Source organism: Condylostylus longicornis, unplaced genomic scaffold (genome assembly GCF_029603195.1).
Source record: "Condylostylus longicornis isolate FDR11 unplaced genomic scaffold, ASM2960319v2 ptg000010l, whole genome shotgun sequence".
Classification (NCBI taxonomy): domain Eukaryota; kingdom Metazoa; phylum Arthropoda; class Insecta; order Diptera; family Dolichopodidae; genus Condylostylus; species Condylostylus longicornis.
Window position 1 is genome coordinate 21,183,508 of NW_026577979.1, and position 24,401 is coordinate 21,207,908.

The following is a 24,401-nucleotide window of genomic DNA, read 5'->3' on the forward strand; positions in this document are numbered from 1 at the left end:
ATCTTTTGATCGCATTGTTACAAAAGTAAAATATAATTATATTTGTAATTGAATTATAAACTTATTTATATATATATTTGTACATTTATATAACAATAATTTGTAATTAAAGGTAGAGTTTTTTTTAATTATTTTTAACATTTAAGCCTGCAATTGTTTCTTCTTCTTCATTTTTATGTTTTACTCTGGTTTCATACAATTCAATAATTTTTTTTTTAGCAGAAATTCAACTGATTTTTAATTTTTTGTATTCTTATTTTTTTTCTCTTATTCAGTTTTTCTTCTGTTTCCATTACAATTTTTCCCTACCAGTAGTCACCACACCAGTATATTAATAGTAAGAGTATAGAGATTGAAAATTTTCAGTCAACATCTATCGTTCGAACGTTACGGTCAGAGCGAGAGTATTGCAAAAATAAAACCGGATAAGAAAAAAAATTAAAAAGAGAGCTTTTTATTTTTAAGCGTGTACTAAAAGAAACGCATAAAATAATTAAATATTTTATTTAAAGTGAGTTATATTTTAGGTGTTTTGAATTAAACTTAAAATTTCTTAAATTAATTTTCGTTAATTGGTAAAAAAAAATATTTTATTTAATATTTACAATAAAAAAAAATTTAATATCATAAAATTTAAACTTAATAAAATTAGAATCGATAATTATATAAAAAAAAGGAAAAAAAAAATAAAACAAAAAAAGAAAATATAAGAATTTTTACCGTGACCTCCATAATTTTGCTTAAAATTTTTGTACACATACTTCCATACTTACATATAATAAATGTGTATAATATAATAAAATTATAAAAAGTTACATACATACATTCAATCTAGTGACAAAAAGAATATTTTTTTCTTTGTTGCAGTATAAAAGAAAATTCTTCTTTAAAGAAAATAATAACAAAAACAAATATTTGGAAATTAAAAAGTACAGCTTTAAAAAACGCGTACTTTACCAAAACAAAAAAAAAATTTTTTTTTTTGTTTTTTCTTTTTATTTTAGGTGGGTCATTGAAGTTATTTAAGTAAGTTATTTTCTGAAATTTTTACAGGTTTTCAATTCAATTTCAATTTTTATGCGAAATGAATCGTCAATTTTTCAGCCGTTCAGTGTGCATTACATACCATTTATTGTATGTTTGTTTATAATATATATAGTTAAACCGTTATTATAATAATTAATTTTATATACCAGTTTTATTTGCTTTTCATTCAACTTTCGATAAAGTATATGATCTGGTTTCAATTAAGATTTAAAATAGAATGTTAATATCTTTTTACACTTTACAATTACACTTTTTGTCAATAAAATATTGAAAAATTCCAGTTTTAGTTTCTGATTTCATCTTCTACACACATAGAATTGAAATTGATATTTGAATAATTGAACTTAAATGGAGCATACAGTCCATAATTTTAAGAAAAATTTCGAATACATAGATTTAACTAAATTATGTACAATACATCTTAATATACAGCATCTCCTTTACTTTAATATATATGATGCGTATATTGTTTCTATACATACACATTTTTCATCATATGAAATTTTTATCTTACATAAATATTTAAAAATTATTAAGTTATTTAAATATCTTCTAATTTTTTTATAAAAATTAAAATTACTATGTCAGCAAGTATTTTAGAAGAATTTTTTTTTAATATTTATTAATAAAAATTTCACAGCTTTTAGACTTTTTAAAATTTTTTCCTGTCAAAAAACAATGTTGAATAATCTTTAAGTTTTTATTTTACAGTCATCTTCGAGTAATTTTTTGCCTTAATATTATATTTCATTATACAAAAATGTTGACAGAAAAGATTATGAAACCTTTGGGCTTATACTCTTTTCCTTCGAAAAACTATAAAGTTAAAATAAATCCTACAAAAATTCTTATACACATATATAAAATTAATATTATATCATTACAATGATAACAAGCACATGTATAACACATCAAAAATTCAAGAGCAAAAAAAATATGTACATACATACCTACATACATAAAACCTTCACATTTGACGTCATTTCAAGTTCAGGTGAAAATCTAAAAATGTTGTTCCTTTAACATTGATTTTTTTTCTATTTATATACATACATACATATTTATTTTGTTTTATTTTTTTAAGTAATATAGATATATACACATAATAATATTTAAACAATTATATATATGTATGTATTTCTCATTTATATACGTTACACAGGATATTAGTATACATAGCTATACTTGAATGTACGTTAATATTAAAAGATACTTATAAACTTAAACTTATACATTTGTATATTCATAAATATTACATGAATACTCATAGAATGAAAATTCAGCTTCCTCAATTCTGTATCTGAAAAAGGAATTCTGCAAAATTATACAACTAAACTTTTTATATAAAAAATAAAAAGAATAAAAGTATAACAGTATTAAAAATTTATATAGGAAAAATAAAAACTAGAACTGGGTACAATATAATTTTTATTGTGCTATACACAAAAATGGTTACACATTTTTCAAATGTTTGCGTATGTATGTACAATCTGAAATATAATGTTATAAATAAAATGTAAATAAGGAGAAAGTGCTGTTGCGAAACAGGAAAATTTTTAAGAGTACATACCGTAGATATTTATATTCGTGTATATGCGTCATTTATATGTTTCTAGTATATAATAATATGTATAATAATTACAGACGATGCACGCGCTCTCTATGAGTATATAGTTTAATTATATATTTGTATATCTATACATATGTACATACATATGATTATATATTAAAATGCTGCTTATGCTTTTCGTTTTTCTATTGTGAATATCTCTTCTAAAGTTTTGTATTATAGATACATATATAGTATTGTTAATATGATAGCGTGTGTTATGACTGCACATTAGGTCAAGGTTAAGGTTAAATGCAACCCCTTCAAGGTTTCTTTGTTGTGGTTTTTTTTATAAAACTATAGGATAAACTGATTTTCTCAATTTTTTTATGCAATTTCAATAAAATTTTTTTAATATTTAATAATATTAAGGAAATTAGTGTTAAAAATGTATTATTATGTGCATGACACACAATTGTATTCTTCATTTAATATACATATGTACATATATATTAATTTGTAATTTAATTATGGATTACGTTGCGAGTATACGTGATTTAAATAATTTTATTGAGGAATTTTATTGAGGAAAAATAATATGTTTGTACTCGTATGTTTAATAAATTTGTTTTACATTATTTATTTATGTATACTCGGACGAATGAATGTTCGAAGGGTAGGCATTTATTATAAATATATCATTTGGTTTGTAACGCTTAGAAATAGATTTCTGAATTATATATAGATAAGCTTTTTTTGATCAGTATTGAATTCCGAGTTCATTTAGATGTCTGACTGCCCCAGTCACACTAAACTCAAAAAGGCAAACCACATTTTAAGAAATTTTTATTGCACAAAACTTATTTTCTTTCGCGCCCAGTTTAAGTAAATAGTAAGTAACTATTTTAATAAAATTTGATCGGCTTTGTATAACGTTTTATAAAAACTTAAATAGAAGACAAAAATGCTTTCACCATCTCATAGATTTATTATACGTTAGTTATAATGTTCAAAGTATTAATAATTATATATTATAATTAATTTCAATAAAATATGATGATGATTCACTAATTTCTAACAACAGCTGTCTTACAGACTATAAAGGTTTAGTGCTGAAATTGCACTTAAACAAATTTAACACGGGGGACTAACCTAAAGTAAAATAAAGTCCCGAAAGAGCTGTTTCGGAACTCTTTCAAAAAAAAAAAATTCGTTTGTTTCGGAAAAAAAAACATTCGGTGCTATCACAGGGTTGAGGTGGACAACTCTATATTTTCTTACTTAATTCTGAAAAGTTTTAAAAAGGAATAAAGATTTCAAGAATAAAAATAAAAATTCATTACAATACATTTATTATTATTCTTTATAGATAATATAAAAATTTATTCTATTAAGTACCAATTAGGTATTGTCACATTTACTTATTTGAATGTTATTTCGCAAGATAAAAGCGTAATAAATTGAGTTTTTATAAGGTAGAATTTAGTCTATAATAATATTTTTGGTGGACATTCTGCTTAATTTTTTTCCGCACATTTTCCTATCACTTCTTCTACATTTTCTGTATTCCTTGTGTTCACAATTATTTTTGTTTGGCCACCCATTTCAAAAGTTTGTTGAAATGACACTGACAGTTTAACTCTACAGGTGTTAGTGTTGAAATTTTAGTTTTAATACCGGTCTTGTTAAAATCGATATCTCTCTCCCTCAACAGTGATGTCTGCTCGTCCGTCCGCCTGTAGACCCGTTTGAAAAATTTCTGCACTCTTTAAGATAGATAGCTAAAATTTTGCACAGAAATAGATCTTTGAAGTAAGTAAAGTGTTGTCGGACTTCTTCTCCCGTGGCATAGCATAATTTAATATTGAAAATAAAATATGGCTAAAACCCGTATTTTATAAATATTGGATTTCGTTAAAAAAATTTTTTTCCTTTACTTCCTATTGTCTCACGAAAATTTATAAAATTTAAATTTTCGCACCTTATATTTTCGGAACTTTTAAGTTTTTCTAAAATTCTATAAATACAGAAGGTTAAGATAAATTCCATGCAATTAAAAAATATAATTATTTTCTTTGACTCACGCAGTTAACCCTTAATTTACGTATTATGTTAACGCCGTTTTTAATTTTTCTAAACACGCATTCTTTGATTAAACATGGCCACATAGATTTATGTGTACATGTATACGAAAAATTGGTTTTCAACTCGTATAACGGAACGTATGCAATTTTATTTACGATCAGTACTTTACTATTCTTAATACCAACCGGCCTCAAAAGAGGCAACACAAAAATTATCGTGTCTTTCTCTATTTAAATTAAATATGATTTTTTTGTTATTTAGGTTTTTGTTTATTTATTTTTGGCAATTCACCTATAAGGCTTCACAGTTGTCAAGGTTAAATTGGCTGAATTTGACTTCTCGTATAATCCTGACATGATAAATGCCCCAATAACACCTCTATTATAACGTCTCTATTAACATTTAAAAAACATTTGATAAAATGCGTATAGTGAACAAATGATTTTGTTTTCTGAACCTAAACTTTCACCTTCGGCAATTGAAATTTTTCTTTTTTTTTGCCTCCCACTCCGATCATTGTTCTTGTGCTAAATGTGCAAAGAACCGGCTCCTCAATTGGATTCAAGATTAATTGAAGCATGTGAAATAAAATTATGACCACTTACATACTTTAGAATGACCACGAGTAATTCATGGATTTATAAATATTGCAAATTTGCAGTCTTTTGCGTTTATTTTTAAATTCAAAATTAAACAACTAAAAATTCTGTCGGTATTATGTTTAATCATTCATGTTATATATGTATAGTCCTATATCTATTTCTAAAAGAAAACAGTATTTATTGTTAAATTGTTAATTTAATCTTCCACTCTCAAATTAAGTTTAAGCGGCTCAAGCATGTAAAACGCACTGTATTTCCAATCGTGTTCAAATTTTGCGATGTTACTGTGTGCCTAATTTTCCAAAATTTATATAATTGTATGACTTATTTACTCCCGATATATTGTTAAATGCATTATAACCATTACATACAAGTCTGTGTAGCATAGGAAGAGATCGCATAATAATTGTTTTGTTTTTTAAATGCCAAATTTAGTACTTGACTTTCTTTTTTTTTTCGTTGTTTTTTTTTTTTTTGTAATATGCTTTTCTTATCTTATTCGCCCACATTTAGTTTTAATTTTACGATGTTGGTATTTTTATTCGGAATAATGTGTTTGTTTTCTCATTGAACCTTTGATTTAATAAGAATTTAAGGAAAAAGAAATTTAATGAAATTGAGTGAGTTGATGAAAAAGTTACCATTTGTGGGTATACAATAATCTCAAATACGTATCTATATGCGTATATATTTATTATAAAAATAATGTGTAAACTGTCGTTCAAAACTATTCTCAAAAAAACAGAGTTTTAACTTTACTTTCGCAAAATTTCAATTTATTTATTGCTTTTAATGAATCATGAAATTTGATATACAATAATATTTTCACAAAAAATTTACGCTTTAATTTAAAAGGTTGAAATCTTTTATTATAGTTTTCATATTCAGTTTTCTCTAATTTACATAATAACAACATTTGTTACATTTGTATGCACACAAGCCTGTATTTTATACAGAAAGCCTATACGTTGTCACTAGTGAGATAATAAAACTCTTTAATCTCAATGAATTACTCACTTATCACATTTTTAATTAAATATTTCTGTGACTCATCCAATAAATAAATATCATTGAATTAAGAGATGTGCAAATTTGATTATTGAAATTATGAAAAAACCGATTTACGTTAAATAAATACAAAATAATAATAACTTGGATAAGAAAAATAAAACTTTTATTTTATAATGTTCTAAAATGTTTTGATGTTGTTCTATTGCTTAGATCTGTCAAACAGCATTTCAATCACTTTAATGGTTTAATTAACTAGCTAAAAATTACGGCAAAAAGAATGATTGGCAAAGTAGCACATTTTTTTCAACCAGAGAAAATAGTTTTTTTTTTTATGTTTTTACTGAAATTATTCTCGTTAGTATACCAAAATTATATACTATGCAAAAATAATTATTACGTACTTTCAGTATAAGAACAAAAATTGAGAGAAGAGTCAACATAATGTTTAAAATCGAACACTAAATAGGTGAGTTAAGCAGTATTGCGATATTGAGATTTCTGAATTTCCCACTAAATACAATTTTTAATTTAGATTTTCCTACAAAAAAAATTTAAAAATTACAACGATTTTTCCCACATTCACAACGTCAAAAAACCCATTAAAATTCGACAGTGAAAATAAAATGACATGTGACAAATCATAAGGCTAACAGCTATGATTTGTCACAACATGATTTGACTTAGCACAATTGACTGTGAAAATTGTTTCAACACAAATTTTTGTTACTGTAGAAAAATAGTGAAACTGTTGCAAATAAAATAAATCGTCCATTCAAATTTTGTTTTGTAGTTTGATGCTAAAAGTTTGCTATCTGGTCTGTTATTAGTTAAAACAATAAAAGAAAAGAACACGATATCAAAAATTTAAAAACAAAAAACTATATTAGGATTATAGGTAATTTCACGGCCTTTCCATCATTATAATATTTATTGATGTTGCTTCGTATTAGGAAAAGTTATTCGCTATTTTGCAGCGTTCATGATTTCGATACAATAATTTGGTGAAAAATTGTTTTTGTAATATACTGAGAAACCATTAATTATAGAGGAGAGAAGGTAGTTTTTAGAAATTTTCTCTCTTAGAGGCGTAGAAGTTTTTTAAGACGACGAACGAACGGACTAATGACCTAATTAAAGAACGAACGGACTAATCTTTAATTAAAGCAATTTTTTTCCAATTTTGTTTAAAATATGCTAAAAATTATGTTAATTTTTAAGTACATTTAAAAGAATTAAGAAATGAAAATGAATGGGTTAAAATTCTTTTTTTGTATTAAAAATATTTTCCTAAAAAATTACCGGTACTTATTTAACTGTAAACGTGATTCTTTGCTATAAAAAAAGAACGTTTTGAATAACGCAACATAACGAATACAACCAGTTTTCTTTTGTTTTCATTTTTTCAGATTTCAGAGAGATATTGGGAAAGAACTTTGCGAATTTTTTACGAAAATGATCATTTCAAGAAAAAATTTTTGTTTATTATTATTCTTGAAACATTTTACGTCAACCAGTCGAAGAAATCGTAAAACGCCTGTCTAATGAAATGATTATCTTTTGATTATTTTTTAAATGTTAATTCTTGCATACGACATATTTTTATGCCATCGAATATTGGAAATATGAAAATATGCAATGCAGCTGCTTCTTTCATAGCAATTTGAATAAATTTGTTGTGATAAGGCAACTTAAGCGGCTTATGTTTAATCACAAGTATTTAATCACAATAATTTAATTTATTCAAAAAATATCTAAAATATCAAAGTTTCTTATCATTTTTCATCTACTTTTTAAAGGAATATATTTGTGAATAGGCGAATACAATTTTAAAAAATCTGATGTGGTCAGCACATAACCGACCGCATTGTATATTATCTAGTTAAGTGAAAGGGTTACAGAATATTATAAAAATGTCTTTTAAATACTTCCTTTCAATTTTTAGGACATTAGTAAGCTTATAGTTAATATACCTAGAAAAATGTAAATTTGGCTCTTAGTAAAATTTCGCTTACCCGAATTTCCTGAAATGCTCGCCAGTAAGTTTCGGTAACAACCAGAACTCAAATATCAAATTTCAAGAAATTCCATCAATTCGTTCCGTAGATATGGTGAAAAATGTAAAATCGACCCGCAAATCAGTTTTCGAGCCCTGATCTTTCCAAAAAATTTATATGTTCATTGTTTTAATACGAGGTATTCAAATATTAAATTTCAATTAAATCGGTCAATTATTTCCCTTTATATACGCAAAAATGTATATTTGGCCCGTAGTAAACGTCCAGTTGCTGATGCCTGATTTCTTCCGAAAGTTAGGAATTTTTGCGGACGGTCGAGAAAAGCTTATATATGAAATTTCAAGTAAATCGGTTAAATACTTTCTTCAAAATGTTCAAAAATGTAAAACAGGCCCGCTAAAAAGTGCAGTTCCCGAGGCCTGATATATCCCAAAAGTTGATCAATCCGTACCATGGTGGAAATAAACTTACTTATAAAATTTCATCAAAATCGGTACACGCATGCACACACAGACCGACAGACCGATAGACCGACAGACCGACAGACCGACAGACCGACAGACCGACAGACCGACAGACCGACAGACCGACAGACCGACAGACCGACAGACCGACAGACCGACAGACCGACGGACCGACAGGTAAGAATAGTTTACTTACACTTCCCTACTATGGAGAAGTGCATTCCCACCGAAAACTCGATATGCAAAATTTGTTGCCATCACATCACCTACCTATTGTTTACACAATACGGTCGGTAATAATATTTTAGTAAATAAAAACTGAAATTTATTACTTTGTAAATTACTTGAAATTTTTTTTCTAATATGTCATACATTAAACCATAAAACAAAAAAATGAAATATGTAATGAAACTTCGATATAGTCGAATGTGCATGGAATAATCACATGCAATGCTATATCCAGTTTTGTTTCCGACCTTATATTTGAAATTTAAGGTTTTTTAAATAAAAAAATTGTAGATGTTAGAAATTTGTAACATTATGTATAAAACTTGCGAGGATATGTAAGTATCTAGATAATATGTACATATATGAATATTAAGCTTATCAATAAATTTGAAAATGACATGTCAAAATCAGATTGTGTCAAAATTTTTGTTTCAGAACTGTTTATTCCATTTTCTAGACGCTCTGTTGCAGAATTGCGCTGCAAACATAAGAGCTACTTTTTAAGATGTGCAAACTGAAACTAAAACTTTGCGGATTCCAATACATTTATAAAAATTTAGCTTTTGGTATTATTTTTACGCAGAATTTATTTTAAAAAAAAAATGAACGGCCAGGATGAGAACAGTGAATTTTACTTCAAAAATATGGATGACATTTATTCCGATGAAACTTGTAACCCAATGGCACTACATACATATCAGATGGCGACAGCAATTGTCAACTTATTGAAATTAAAACAAATAACAATTAATTAAAGTCTTCAAGGTCGCATGATTAAAACTGAATACTTAAAGTCTCTAATTTATTTACCTAGACTAGCAACAATTTGAAAACAAAAATCATTTTGTCACATTCGTGATATATGTAAGATTGACAAAAGGGATTTGGAAGTCAAAAATGTTTTTCATTCAGGAGACCGAGTTAACACTACTTTTAAAATCATTGTCAAATGTGAATGCTACTGATATTTCGAAAAATAAAAAAAAATTTCGTTAAAAATTTGGTGCGCGAAAGAGAAGCACTTTAATACAAAATGCAAAAAAAAAAAACATTACGAGTAAAATGTTACTTATGTTACAAAATACAGAAATTAGTTAAATTGTTTAACTGCTTATAAAAGAATTATGTTTTCATTCTGCCATAACCGCTCTCGCGAGTTGATTATGTTATTTTCTCTCTTTTTACAATAAAGTTTGCTTCAAAAAACCTTCAACTGTGAAGTTGAAAGCACAAATGGCAACAGCTGGAATAACTGAGAAATTCAAACCGAGAACTTTTTAATGCACATACCTTATTTTTGAAAATTATAATTATTTATTCAAAGATTTATGAGTTATGGTTTAATACAAAACAATAAAAAAACCGGTTTTTAGCACTTTTTCAAAAAATTTTGAAAAAAAAAATGCTTATTAGTTTCACTATATCCGTCCGTCCGACTGAACTAGAAAATGAAATTTGATATAATATGCATATAAGTAGATCTTTACTAGAAACTTATTTTTGTAGAAGAAATTTATAAAAGCTCAAAATCCTAAAATTGCCAATTTTTGACTATTAATCGTAAATAAACCATAAGAACTTCTGAAATTTTACAAAAGCAAAATAAGTGGCAACTTATGTTTTCTACTGTGAGGGGATATAAAATGATAAATTTTTTTTCCACTCCCACTCCCTTTCAAGTTATCGCCTCACTTGGTAATTGTAAAATTTGAATTTTTGGCATCTTCAATTTTCGAAACTGCAAGCTTTTCTAAATTTCTATAAATTCAGAAAGGTAACCTGTCATACCATTAAAAAATATAATTGTTTTTCTTAGCTCACGCAATTATCTTTTTAATTCTAGCATCATGTTAACGGCTTTTTAATTTTTTTTGCTTTATTTCAACGGTTAATTAATACATAACTCGTTCTAAATGTATGCAATTTTTAAAATATAATGGTGTATGAATGTAAGTAATTTTATTTTAATAATTTAATACACATAAAGCTAGATGGTTTTTAAAAGAAGTATTTTCACTTGTTGAAGAGAAAAGTGCTGCATTACAAACCAGTGGTTTGACCCAACTTAATTATTTTAAGCTTTTCCACAATTCTAGTATTAGAGGCATTAAAATTTCATGTGTGATTTTTCTGATGTTCGAAAATAATCGTCAATTATTACTTGTCTTGTGATTACATGTATAATTTATTTCTAATTATATTCCAAATTATTTTTAATTGCAAATATGATATTATTGTGTGACGTGAAATCGAGTCAAAATGATCTCCGATTTATTTCGCTTTCGTGATTAAACTGATTTAAGTTAAACTATTTTTTTTTTTCAAATTTTAGTGAATAGTGAGTTTTACCGATTTTTGCTTGAAGATTTTAAATTCAAAATTGAAAATAGGATATTTTAGTACTTGATTTTGGGCAATAAGAGCAAATAGTGAAGTCATTTTATCAGTACAGCTACAGCTCCAAACATCTTGTAGTATACCACTGTTTTTCAGTGTATTTTAGCGAAAGTAGCGAGCTATCAATTTGCGAATAATATAACGTTATTAATTTTTGCCAAAAAACAAGAATATTAAAAATTTCAGTTTTCATATTGAAGATTTATAAAGAATGTTTAGAAAAAACAAATATATTGTTATCAAAAATGACTAGAATTGAATTCTTTAAGTAAGAAGTTTAAAATTTTCAAATTGCAAATGTGCATAAATTTTATTTTTATTTATTCAAGTTCATTGAAAGAATAAAATAATATGTTATTGTTATTATGTTTAAAACTAAATTGAAACAAAAGAATTGAAAATTAAAAGAAACATGCTAAATTTTACCACGTACATAACATGTGTGCATAAGCAATTCAACAACATTCGAATACTACGAGTATACCATGAACGTTAGTGTATACTACACCAAGTCATTGCGAGTCACTCGTCATTGAGTATGTACATGTTTATAAACATAACTTTATATATATACCTTGCAAATTATGTCGTATATATACTCGTACTTGTGTGTTTTCTCTAAAGAACATGAAACGATGTATGTAGGTGTTATTGACACCATTTACAGTGATTGAATTATGTTCTTTTATTAATATACAAATAGTCTGTGGTTATTTCTGTATTGGAGAAAAATTTATTTTTTTAAATTATATTTTGCTAATGATTTGGAAAAGTTTGTGGCAAACGTAACAATAGTGAAAGTATTCCATACATACAATTTATTTTTATTTCGTATGTTATGATGACCCCAGAATAGGTTGATATGCGCGTGGTGTTTCGTTTTATTTATTATTCCTAATATTTATACGAGTACGTTGAGTTTTGTCATCGTATTCTTATAAATATTGAGTATATAGTTAAATGTACATGCGGAATATGTACAAGATGATTCCACAAATCATGTGAGTTTTAACAAAATTTCTTATTCGAGTGATTATTTCACATTTTCCACTGAAATAGCAGTATTTTTAATTAAACGTCTTTTTTTTCAATAAATTACAATTTATTTTTACCATTTGTAATACTGGGAATAGGATTACAATTTCTATACCATAATAATTTATGCATCTACATATTTAGTTATTTGAAGATATAATATCATTGATATAGGGCAACGGATTGATTTCTGCATCTGTCTTGTTTTCATTGATAAGTATAATACTTATAAAAAACGTTTGCAAGGTTTTATAAAAATTTTCTAGCACATTCTAATTAAATAGTAAACAGACTGGTTTTATCAATCTTAATTTTTATGCAAGATTTTCTAAACTTTTGTTTGATTCTTGCATTTACACAGTTACAGCAACATATTAAAAACTTACTTACATTTTTATAATTTATATGGAAAAATAAAACAAATTGTAAAGTTAACCTCTTGGATGGCTTTCAAAAGTTAAACATCTTACCAAAAAAGTTAAAACCGGGATTGCTCGTCAACGAGCTACTTTCTTTTAATTCGAAACTTCTTAAACTAATCATAAATTTTTTGTTTTAAAAAAATTCACAAAATTAGTCAATTCTGTTATACTTTTCGAAAAAAGAAACTTATAGTTTCTGAAAAGACTTATTCGATTTTACGTAAGACTTTGTGATTTTAGATACTTATAACTTTAAATATACAGTACTTTATACAGTACTTTGAGATCGTGTTTACACTAATTTGCCCGCAAATTTTCGATCTAGATATTAGAACGATTAAAAAAATTACAAAAATATTAAAAACAGAACAAATAAAGATACACAAACAACGATCACAATATTAAAAATGAAAAATAACAAGACCCTATAATGTTTTTTATGGTTCGATAAATTAATTGCATATTAAAAAATTTTATACTCGTATCTAATTTTTATTACAAAATAGTTTTGCTTTCATGTTTGAATGTAAATAAGTATGTAAGATCATGTGTTTGATTTAAATTATATTTGCGTTTATTGTAAAATTTAATATGGTCATCAATGTGTGAATCACATTTATTCTTATGAGAGAAAAGTGAAATAAATTTTGTTGTGATGGTACATACATTTAATACCTGGTGGTTTTGTCTTCTACATGCCATCTGATCGCATTATTTGTTTTTACAGTTAAATTATTAATCTATAATAATTATGTTTTCGCTCCGGAAATAGCCTTTACATACATCACAACATATTAGAGTTAATAAAAATTGTATTTGCATTATTTATTATTTTAACATTACGCGTAATGTTTAATGGAAGCAGCTCTCATTATTGTTTAGTATAATTGCGCATATTGCTGTGTGTTACAGTTAGTTTAGTAAATTTATAAAATTTTGATTTTTTTCTGCACAAAATTTGTTTTTATCAATTTAATTAAGTAATAATTTAATATTATAACTACAATAATTTCGAACGGAAATATTTAAGAGATAATTATTGTATTCAGGAAATTAAGTTAAAATGGTGCTTAATAAAGTTATTAGGTCAAAGTTTTATGTAGCGCAGCATTTCGAAAGTACAAAACACCTGAACATTATTTAGTTTACATACATATGTATGTATTTGCATTAATTAATTTATGTGTATACGAATAAACTTTATAGGAAATTAGTAAAAATTGTTTATAGTTTCATATTCATTTACATTTTTCAATTTTATTGGATCTGAAATACTCAAAACTATGCAATTGTCTCCAATTTTGCAGTTTGTATTTAATTTAAGTTAATATAACAGAAGTATAATTTTTCATGCATTTACACAAGTTTATGATTTTGTGAATAAATAAAGTTTAGAAACGTAAATTTCTTTCCATGCGTTCTAAATGATAAATTAATTTCGAAAGGAAAGCATCTTTATGCATCTGGGCCTCCATATTAATGTTATTTATAAATACAATGGCATTAAAAAATAATTTTATGGTTTTATGTCCAGTAGCCTAAATATCTGGTGCGTTTACTAGTGCACAAAAATTAAACCTTTTATACAAGTTAAACATAATATAGGTTTACTTTAGTTATCATAATAGTATAATTCAACTTGCGTTTTCATTTCAATTCCGATTAAACAAATTCTGATTCAAGAATTCAATTAAGAACAACCTTTTAAAAATGTAACTCTGTTTTCAAGATTTTGTCAAGATCGCATTGCATTCCATAAGGGAAGGGAGGTTCTATGAGTTTTCAATGGAAATGCATTCCTCTATGGTAGGAAAACGTAAATCAATTATTTTTAAAAAACTGCCTACATATATGCCTGTCTATTTGTCTATCGGTCTGCCAGTTTGTCAGTGCACCTCTTGCTTCTCAATTTTACCTAAAACGATTTTAATACAAATCGTTAAATCTGAGTTTGTTTTATATTATTTATTTATTGTTTAATTTCAGAAAATTCATCTAATATAATAATTGTGTATACATATAATATCTATACAAACTAATTTTTCTAAAAACCAAATTGCTTTTTTAATTTCTAAAATTTTTTTATGTGTTTTTTAGCACTTTTCCAAAGAATTTTTGAAAAAAAAGTGCTTATTAGTTTCATTTTGTACGTTCATACGTCCGTGTACATGTTTACAAAACATCTACATCTTTGAAGGCTTTGAGAATGCTGAAATTTCATATGTACATAGATCTTTACTAGAAATCTATTTCTGTAGGAGAAAATTTTGACCTATCTCATTAGAAATGACACCTTATACATTCGAACCCGCAACCCTTTTCAAATTTCTATAAACGCAGAAAGCTAATGGTAAACTCCACGCCATGAAAAAATATAATTATTTTTCTTAACTGCCACAATTAACCCTTAAAATCGAGCATGTTAACACCCTTTTAAATATATTTGTTTTTTATTTCAAAGACTGAATCCTAATCGCATCAAAATCGTTCATCCTAAATGTGTGCAATTTTTGAAATATATTCGAAATTTTGAAATATATGTATGAAAGTAATTTCAATAATGCAGTACAGCGCCAGATTATTTTTAAAAGCAGTATTTTCACTTGTTGAAGGGAAAAGTGCTATATTACAAACCATTCGTTTGACCCAACTTTATTTTAAACTACTTTTAAACGCATTTACTTTTTTACAATTCTTGATATAATCCGGTGATGTGTCAGATATCCTTACTACACTACTTAAGGCCTTTCTGCACTTCATAGATGCACATACTTACTTTGTCATAAGACGTGTTGATTAATACTTTTGCGGTATCTCAAGCCTCAGCAACTGGATCTTTACTATAAACCATTTTCGTTTTTGATAACTACACTGACAAAAATATTGAGATTTTCAGAGATATCGGACTTCTGATAGCGAACCTGAAGAACATAATTTGTTTAGAACTATACATTAGCAAAAGATTTCTACTTTAAAAGCATCTTCACAAACCTGATCATTGTACTGACACTAATTTCCGCTTGAGTTTTAATTTTTAAGCAAATGATAAACAATTGCATATTTAAACATTTTTTTATATTAATACATACATATTTGTTTAAATTTTTGATATTTAAAACCATTTAATTTCATTATACTTTCAGTTAAAATATGATTATTAGGAAAATTATACTACCAGTTTTAGTATTATTTGTATGGAATTGTTTTGGACAAAGTGCAAACGAATTAGATGCCAACCAACAGCAACAGAGTTTGTTCCAGCAGCAAGAACCGCGAGCATATGTACCAGATGCACAATATTTAGATTTTGTTTATCACGATCATGATGAGTTAACGAGATTTCTAAGAACAACCAGTGCTAGGTATCCTAATTTAACAGCTTTATATTCTATTGGTAAATCTGTGCAAGGACGTGATCTATGGGTAATGGTAGTATCAGCGTCGCCTTATGAACATATGATCGGCAAACCTGACGTCAAATACGTTGGTAATATACATGGAAACGAGCCGGTTGGAAGAGAACTTTTATTACATTTGATACAATATTTTGTTACTAGTTATTATACAGATCCATATATAAAATGGCTATTAGATAATACTAGAATACATATATTGCCAGCAATGAATCCAGACGGTTACGCTGTGTCAAAAGAAGGATCATGTGATGGTGGTCAAGGAAGGTAAGTTATAATTTATTATTACCGTTAAATTACAAACGTAACGTTATATTAGTCCTGTTATCACATTTTATTCTTCTCATAAGTACGCAATTTATTAATTCAATGCGTTTCAACACATACATGTATACAAATAAACATATTATATCTGGTTGTTCTAATTTTTTTTGAAAAATGAGCTCTTGGTCATTTGATTGTGAAACAAGAAACTAGATTATAAAAGACTGACTATAAAGACAAGTGTAAATCAAATTTAACCCAAATAAGATTTTATTGAAATTTGACAAAACTAGTAAAAAAGTAATTACATACACATTTTTCACCGAAAACCTCATTTGGATTTTTAAAAAAAAATTTGCAATTTTCATTGAAATGGGCAAATGCCTAGCAAAAATAAAAAATTTTATTAGCAAAATTTTTTAAAGAGAGCTAACAATTTTTTAATCATTTATGAATTGTTAAAATGTTAAATGTCAATATTGTGGCATTGGAAAATAATGAAGCTCTAAACTAATAGCCAAATTTATCAAATTCGTTATTTTAACAACAAATAAATTTTCGTTTGTAAATAAAATTTACTGATTCGTTACATAATTTGTTTTTAGGTATAATGCCAGAGGATTCGATTTAAATAGAAATTTTCCAGATTATTTTAAGCAAAATAATAAAAGGGGACAACCTGAAACCGATGCTGTCAAAGAGTGGATTTCAAAAATCCAATTTGTTTTAAGTGGTTCTTTGCATGGTGGCGCTTTGGTCGCTAGTTATCCATATGATAATACACCAAATTCTAGTAAGTATAAATTTATTTAATATTTTTTTTTTTAATATATTTTTTCATACACAGTAACTGCCTAAATATATTTATTAAATCTGCTAGTTGAAAAAATGATACAAGCTCATGATATTTATTTTATTCAATTCACTACAAAACATTTTAACAGCAATTTCAATTTTCATTTGTTTTGCAAGGGGTCATTCAACTTAATATACTAGTTTATAATATACTGAAATAAACGTAAAATAATTGAAAGTTAAATATAATATGACGTCTTTGCCATGTTTAATGTTTATTTTTTGATTTGTTTTTTGTTTAAAAGCAGTTGCACTGACTCAATTAACAACTATAGAAGCATAAAAATCACATAATATTGTTAAAAAGTTTAGAAATGTTTTCATGGTAAAGTATAGTGAACTAAAATGGAAAATTTCTGGTTACACTAATGTCGAGCTGAGTTATGATCTCAGTTAGTTCATTTTATTGCATCGTGAGTTTTTTAAGTTTTTATAGATTTCATAACAAATAACAATATATGACAGTTTGAGTTTTGTTTTTCTGTATTTTTTTTTGTAATTTGAAAGCAATTTTAAGTATAGAAGAAACATACTGCAAAATTTTGAAAATTGTAATAATTGTAACTGTTGCTCCATTTAGCAAAACAAAATTACAAAGTTAATTATGGATTGTCGCGGTAACTTAATTTCTAAAAGAATACTCTGAAAGCGTTAGTCACAGCTTTCCAATTGATGTTTTTATTTTTATCTCGATTTTCTCTCTGTGCTCTGCCTCTGTACCAGTATTTTTAATGTTGTAATACATACTTTGCAGAGAAAAATAGTATTATCAGAATAAATTTGGGGTAGTCAATGAGGATAAAATGTAATAAAATATTTGTATTGAATGCTTGTAGTCCAGAAATTATTTGTACTTATATATTACATAATTATATTGTTATAGGAAAATTTAGTTTTTTAAGTATACATATGTATTGAAATTGAACAAGGCAACTTGAACAAAATTTACAAAATCAAATTTTTGTATACTTACACACATTTATCCGAAACAAGTGTGAGTTTTGAATTCTCATGCACCGATTCTTGCATCTCGAGTAGTAAAATTTTAACACCAATATCCTATAATTTTGAAAAGCTACTCCATAACGCCAGTTCTAACTTTGCCAATCACACAATATTTTTCATATTTATTAAACACCAACGTTACCATAGCTCTTGTAAGAATTTGAGTTAATTTCATTCTCATCTATCAAGCTCATTCATTGCTCTTGTTTAAATGTCAAAACAAAAATTTTTTATTTTTAATTATTTGCACACACAATTCCCAAAACTCGTTTATATTTGTTTTGAAACAAATTTGAAATTTTGCTTATTGTGTTTTGAGTTTTAATGAAAAAAACACTAAAGAGTAGCAAAAAATAAAATTAACATCTCATTTCCTCCCACCAATATGGCTGCTGAAAGGAATATGCAGATCATCGGCACTATGTGCGAGTGAGTACTCTCCAAAACGGTATATTTTTCATCGTTTCTTCAATGAAATATTATTTCAATTACTGTGTGATTCTATAATTACACAATTTATCTTACCAATATTTTTACCTATTTTTTCAACATGTCCCCTTGGTGCAGTGTTTCAAAGTTATGCCTCAGCACCATCACTGACACCTGATGATGATGTCTTCAAACATTTATCTTTAACATATGCTAATAACCATGCAAAAATGTCACGAGGTGTCGCATGCAAATCAGCTACACCAGCCTTTGAGCAAGGAATTACAAATGGTGCTGCATGGTATCCACTAACTGGTGGTATGCAAGATTATAATTATGTTTGGTACGGGTGTATGGAGGTTACATTAGAAATTTCTTGCTGTAAATTTCCACCGGCACATGAGTTAAGAAAATATTGGGAAGACAATCAATTGGTACTTTATACATAGATATATTAAATCAAATTTAAATTTAAAATTATTTAATTTTTTTTATGTATTTTTTAGTCTCTGATAAAATTTTTAGCTGAAGTACATAGAGGTGTGCAAGGTTTCGTTATGGATCCCAATGGTGCACCAATTGAACGTGCATCATTAAAAGTCAAAGGCCGCGATGTTGGATTCCAAACAACTAAATTTGGTGAATTTTGGAGAATACTACTACCTGGCGTATATAAATTAGAGGTAAGTTTTGTAAAAATACACATGTAGTTATGAAATTACGGAAATACGCTTTAATAATTGTAAGTCATTTAGTAGTTTAAAAAAAAATTCGGATCAATAAAAAAATAATTCGTTCTAAAATACCAGCTAGCTACTATGTGAATCAAATATATCTAAGTGATATTAGAGTGGTTTTTGGGTAAATAAAGTTCGAAAAACTTCAAAAATTAAGACTTATACGGCATCTAATTCAGGTGTCTTAGAGTAATAATATCAGACTAATTTTATCAAAACGTGATATGTTTGCTTCAGACTTTCTTTGGTAAAGCTATGATGGGTAATTGCCCATGAAGCATTTTTATTACTATTATTATTGAAAACAACACGAAGTATTTATTTAATATAATTTTTAATATTTTTATTTTAGGTCTATGCAGATGGGTACTTACCAAAGGAAGTCGAATTTATGGTTGTGGAACAACATCCTACATTATTAAATGTTACGCTTCAACCTGGAAAGGTAGTAAACTGAAACTGAATTTAATTTTAATTATTGCACTAAAATTATAAGACAAGATTACATAAAATGTGTGTGTCACAAAACGTTATAATAACAAATTATAAAATAACTTTTCTTTGTAAATATTCTGCACGTATGTAATTATTAAAATGAGCACCGTTTATATTTAAGAAACCAAAATGGTGTTGGATATTAATTTTAATCGTTCTGGTATTAATTTCAGCCTGAACCTGCAAAGCAATCTGTGAAAGCTGATGGTAGAATAATTTTTCCGGGTCAATAAGAGTTTATTTAAATTATATTCTAAATCATAATAATTAAAAATAAAAAACAAACACCAGTATTTTAAATATAGAAGTAGAATAAAATTATTGAATTAGGTGATATTTTAGAAGTAAAAATTAATTAAAAATAGTTTTAATATAGAAAAATAAAAATTTATTTTATTTTATTAATTGAAAAATTCAATCAGATTAATCAATAGTATTAACTTAAGTGCTATATAAAATACTGTAAATATTTTAAATTCTAAATTGGTTTTATTTATTAATAGTGGATGTGTATATAAAAATAAATTATTTTTTTTTCCATAAAATATTTTAGTTAATTGCAACGATACTACTGGGTGCACTGTTGTAATTTTAGTAAGTATTAAAGTTGGGATTAGAAGTGTTTGTTTCAGTTGTGTTGCAGATTATCCAACTTAAGAAATGAAACCGATTCTTAAAATTTTGATAATGTTCAGTTTTTTGTACTAGTTTGTTAGTCAGGCAAGAGCAGATCCCATTTGAATTTTAAAAACAAGAAGTTAAAATGGAACCGAACTAATATTATGGGTACTAAAAACTTACGTAGTGAATTAAATTAATTTTTTAGTTGATTGATATTTTCAAAAATTCAAAATGTCGTACAATATGTCGTAAAATATTTTAAAAATATGGTGGAATTTAACAAAATTTTCATTTAAAAAAAATGGAAAATCAAGATAATTGAAATTAAAAAATAAGTACCTATTCTAAATTTTTCTTTGCATTTCCTACATGAATGATATGAAAATAACTTCTGAATTTCTTCTAAAATATGTCAAAACATGATCACACATGTTTCTTTTATATTTTCAATAAGTTGGATAACATTTTATTGCTTCTATTGCTATTTTAATTTCTTATAAGCTATTTATGGAATGACTTTCTTATTTTAAATTTTGTAAAGAGATTGAAATTTAAAAACCTTTAAATGTTTTAAATAAATTGAATAATTAAAAACGTAATTCAAATTTCATTAAATTGTTTAAAGTCATGATGTAAAACCAAAATTTAATCTTTAATAAAAATATTTTACAAAATTAAGCCTTTTACATGTAAAACAAAATTTTTTAAAACTATTTTAAATAGTTTGAAAATTTCAAAATATTGTTAATCATACAGAATGATGGGCTTCAACAAGATTCTTAATAAATTTCGAAGTACTTAACAGACAACTCTTTTATAATCTTTCGATACCTTAGAAATTACGGGTTTATATAAGTGTTTGCACTTTACTTCACTTTGTTTGAACTTTACTTCGCTTCTTCACTATAATTTTAATTTTCTATTCCGAATATTTTTCACTGTCTGAAATTTCTGAGAGAAAATCTGTTTCTAAAATTCTATTTTTAAATTTTTAATTAATCTATCATTAATAATATGAAATTATTACATTTTTTGATGGATTAATAAAAGCCTTATATTATACTGGATTAATAGAGTACCCACATTGTATTTTCATCCGGCAGATGGTGTTAGTTTAATTATTACTTATTTAAGTAATTAAACATGTACATATGTGGTTTATCTTATTAAATAAATTCCCTTTTACTTGTTAATTTAAAAATTTTGTTCAATTTATTTTTAAATTTTTTTTGATTATTGTTTAAATATGTACATATGTATGTTAAGGCTAAAAAAAGTAACTTTTATATATCACTAATTTTGAAAATTATTTTACTAATAAATCAACAGATCTAATCAAATAAAATTTATTTATTAAATTTTGTTTTTTACTTTATAATTTTTCAAAAATATAGCGATCTGATGGTGGAGCATTTTTATATCGACCAATTGCGTCGCCGCCACATTTTAGACCACAATCTCAACCACAAATCGGAAGTGAAACTGGTATCTTTACGTCGATTAGCAACAGTTTAAATAGTCTCTATTCAAATATTTTTGGTTAAAATCTACTTATGCATACATAAGTATACATACAGATATGTATGTATGTATTATAAATAAATGCATATTTTCTAATGTACACCCACATAGAAGTATAGTTTTAAAATATTAAAGAACTTATAATTTTAGAATAAAAGAATTATATGTATAATTTTCATTAAAAATAAGTTTAAGTCAAATATTCTTTTGAACAGTTTTAGGATCTCTTACGACTTTGTACTCGTATTGTTATTATGAAACTTTTTGTATTGTCGTTTTCTTGTTTTTTTTCAATATTATTGTATATGCGAATTTTAAAAATGAGTGAAAGTATTTATTTTTCAACTACATAATTAAAAATATTACAAATACTATAAAAATTAAAAATACAATGTTATAAAAATTATAAAGAAAAATAATCAAATAACTACATATATGAAGATTTCAAATAAAAATTCCAAAAAATTACAACTTAATAAAAAAACAAGTCGATTTTAATTTAAAATTTTAATTGAATAAAAGTACTTACAGTTAAAAATTTGTTATTTACACGTATCTATATACAAACATACTTATTGTAAAAAAAAACATAAGTTAATTTTGTTACGATAAAAGGTACTTTAATCCTTCAACAATAATAATTGCAATCTCAGCAAATTGTAACAATAGCTAATGTTTGATAAAGCACATGCAATTCAAACATATGTATATGGAAAACAATTCATATTTTTAATCTTAGTCTTTTTAACATGATACTGTAGAGAGGATTGATATTCATATACGTATACATATTCAAAAAATAACATAGGAAGGTAATATTATATAACAATTTCAATATCGGATAAATTTAGTCGTCCTTTTACTGCTTATATCACTTTCGATTATATTGAAACCCAGAAATGATACTTGCTTTTTTCGTACATTATAAAAAAAAAATTGATCTGTAATTTGTAGACTCGGCCAATAATGCACGGTGACCTAAATAATCTATTGTTGTGATGTAAAATTTTCATTTGTGTGAAAAGAAGCAATTTATGATTATATTTAAAATGTAAAAATGTCACTATAAAAATTTAAATTTTAATGGAATATTAAAAATGATTTTTTATATTTTTCTGTCACCAACACATTTTTTTTTTAATTTAACTTTGAGAGTTGATAAAAATAAGTATCTTCATATATATGCTTTAAGACGAACCTTTAAGATTGGTTCGAAAGTAAATATATAAAATTAGACAAAACTAAATTGAGTAAATCGATTGTGTTTATATTGCCTTACCTATAAAAACTGCTACAAATAACACACAATAATACACTCACATTCACGTTAAAATCTTAATTATTCACGGTTTCGAATTTAGTCACATTTCTTGTTCTTACACCCAATTATGAATCTGAATTTCTATGGCACACTACTTTGGTCAACAACCAATTTCTATTTAAAGTTTACTTTTATTTAAAGCACAATATGTGTGTGACTTTAATATAATAAAATCAACAATAATAAATTTATAGTAATTGATTTAACCGCAATTGAAGTAATATTAACAATTTTGAGTTTTGGATATTTTGAGTAACAAAATTAACTTACGTTTTTCTTTATTAAAAATTTTGAGAGTAAGAAGTTTTGACGATTTTAATTTACGTATGTATACTTACACACGCACAAACATATTTGTGATAATCACATTTTTGTTTTCTTATACACTGACATTAACTTTTATTAATAAATTGTTTTCTTTTTTTTAATGTCTCTAATGCTGGGACTAAATTAATATTTATAATTTTGTATATTTGTTTAAGATTTAAACAAATTTGATCAAAAAGAGAAAATTCTAAATTATATTTAAATTGCTTTTGATGAAAAATAAAAAAAATATTATAAATTAAATAATTCTTGTTTTGTGTTTTATCAATTTTCTTGCAGCATGAATTGAAATTTAAAAATTATATTACTAAAATAAAAAATTTAAAAAGCCATGTTTTTTCGGACTTAAAAAGAAAAAATAAATTTTTTCTTGGACAAGATTGACCTGCTGCACCATCAGGTGCAATAACTCTAATTATATGTCAACTTTACTTTTACCTCGCTCCCCATCTCTCTTTTTCTTCCACTTTGCCAATCTTCCTCTTTTTCTCTCCTTACAACCATATAAAAATTATTTTCAACGCTACCTGTCGGATTTTATAAACAAAGGATAATTAG

At 25.9% G+C, this 24,401-nt stretch overlaps 1 protein-coding gene across 9 annotated transcripts; it reads left to right on the forward strand.

The window, feature by feature from the left end:
* The first annotated feature begins 361 nt into the window (after positions 1–361).
* LOC129618697 (carboxypeptidase D) lies at positions 362–24,062 on the forward strand. 9 transcript variants are annotated; one of them, XM_055533624.1, is made up of 11 exons: positions 378–511; positions 868–1,026; positions 15,999–16,535; positions 17,138–17,325; positions 18,792–18,821; positions 18,960–19,255; positions 19,328–19,504; positions 19,911–20,003; positions 20,227–20,278; positions 20,607–20,647; positions 22,069–24,061. In XM_055533624.1, exons 3-11 carry the CDS (start codon positions 16,006–16,008, stop codon positions 22,216–22,218), a joined length of 1,557 nt encoding a protein of 518 aa, XP_055389599.1. In that variant the 5' UTR covers positions 378–511; positions 868–1,026; positions 15,999–16,005; the 3' UTR covers positions 22,219–24,061. The 9 variants fall into 9 exon arrangements, 8 of the variants coding, with proteins under 8 accessions (XP_055389597.1, XP_055389595.1, XP_055389596.1 ...); XM_055533620.1 differs by having other exon boundaries at positions 374–511; positions 18,792–19,255; positions 22,069–24,062; XM_055533621.1 differs by having other exon boundaries at positions 374–511; positions 868–1,004; positions 18,792–19,255; positions 22,069–24,062.
* The last annotated feature ends 339 nt before the right edge of the window (positions 24,063–24,401 follow it).

What these genes read in the sequence shown, in the direction of transcription:
- LOC129618697 (XM_055533622.1), top strand. Translation starts at nt 16,006, where the DNA reads ATGATTATTAGGAAAATTATACTACCAGTTTTAGTATTATTTGTATGG. An exon ending in TGTGATGGTGGTCAAGGAAG is followed by an intron (nt 16,536 to 17,137) that starts GTAAGTTATAAT and finishes ATTTGTTTTTAG; the next exon opens with GTATAATGCCAGAGGATTCG. An exon ending in CTGGCGTATATAAATTAGAG is followed by an intron (nt 19,505 to 19,910) that starts GTAAGTTTTGTA and finishes TTTTTATTTTAG; the next exon opens with GTCTATGCAGATGGGTACTT.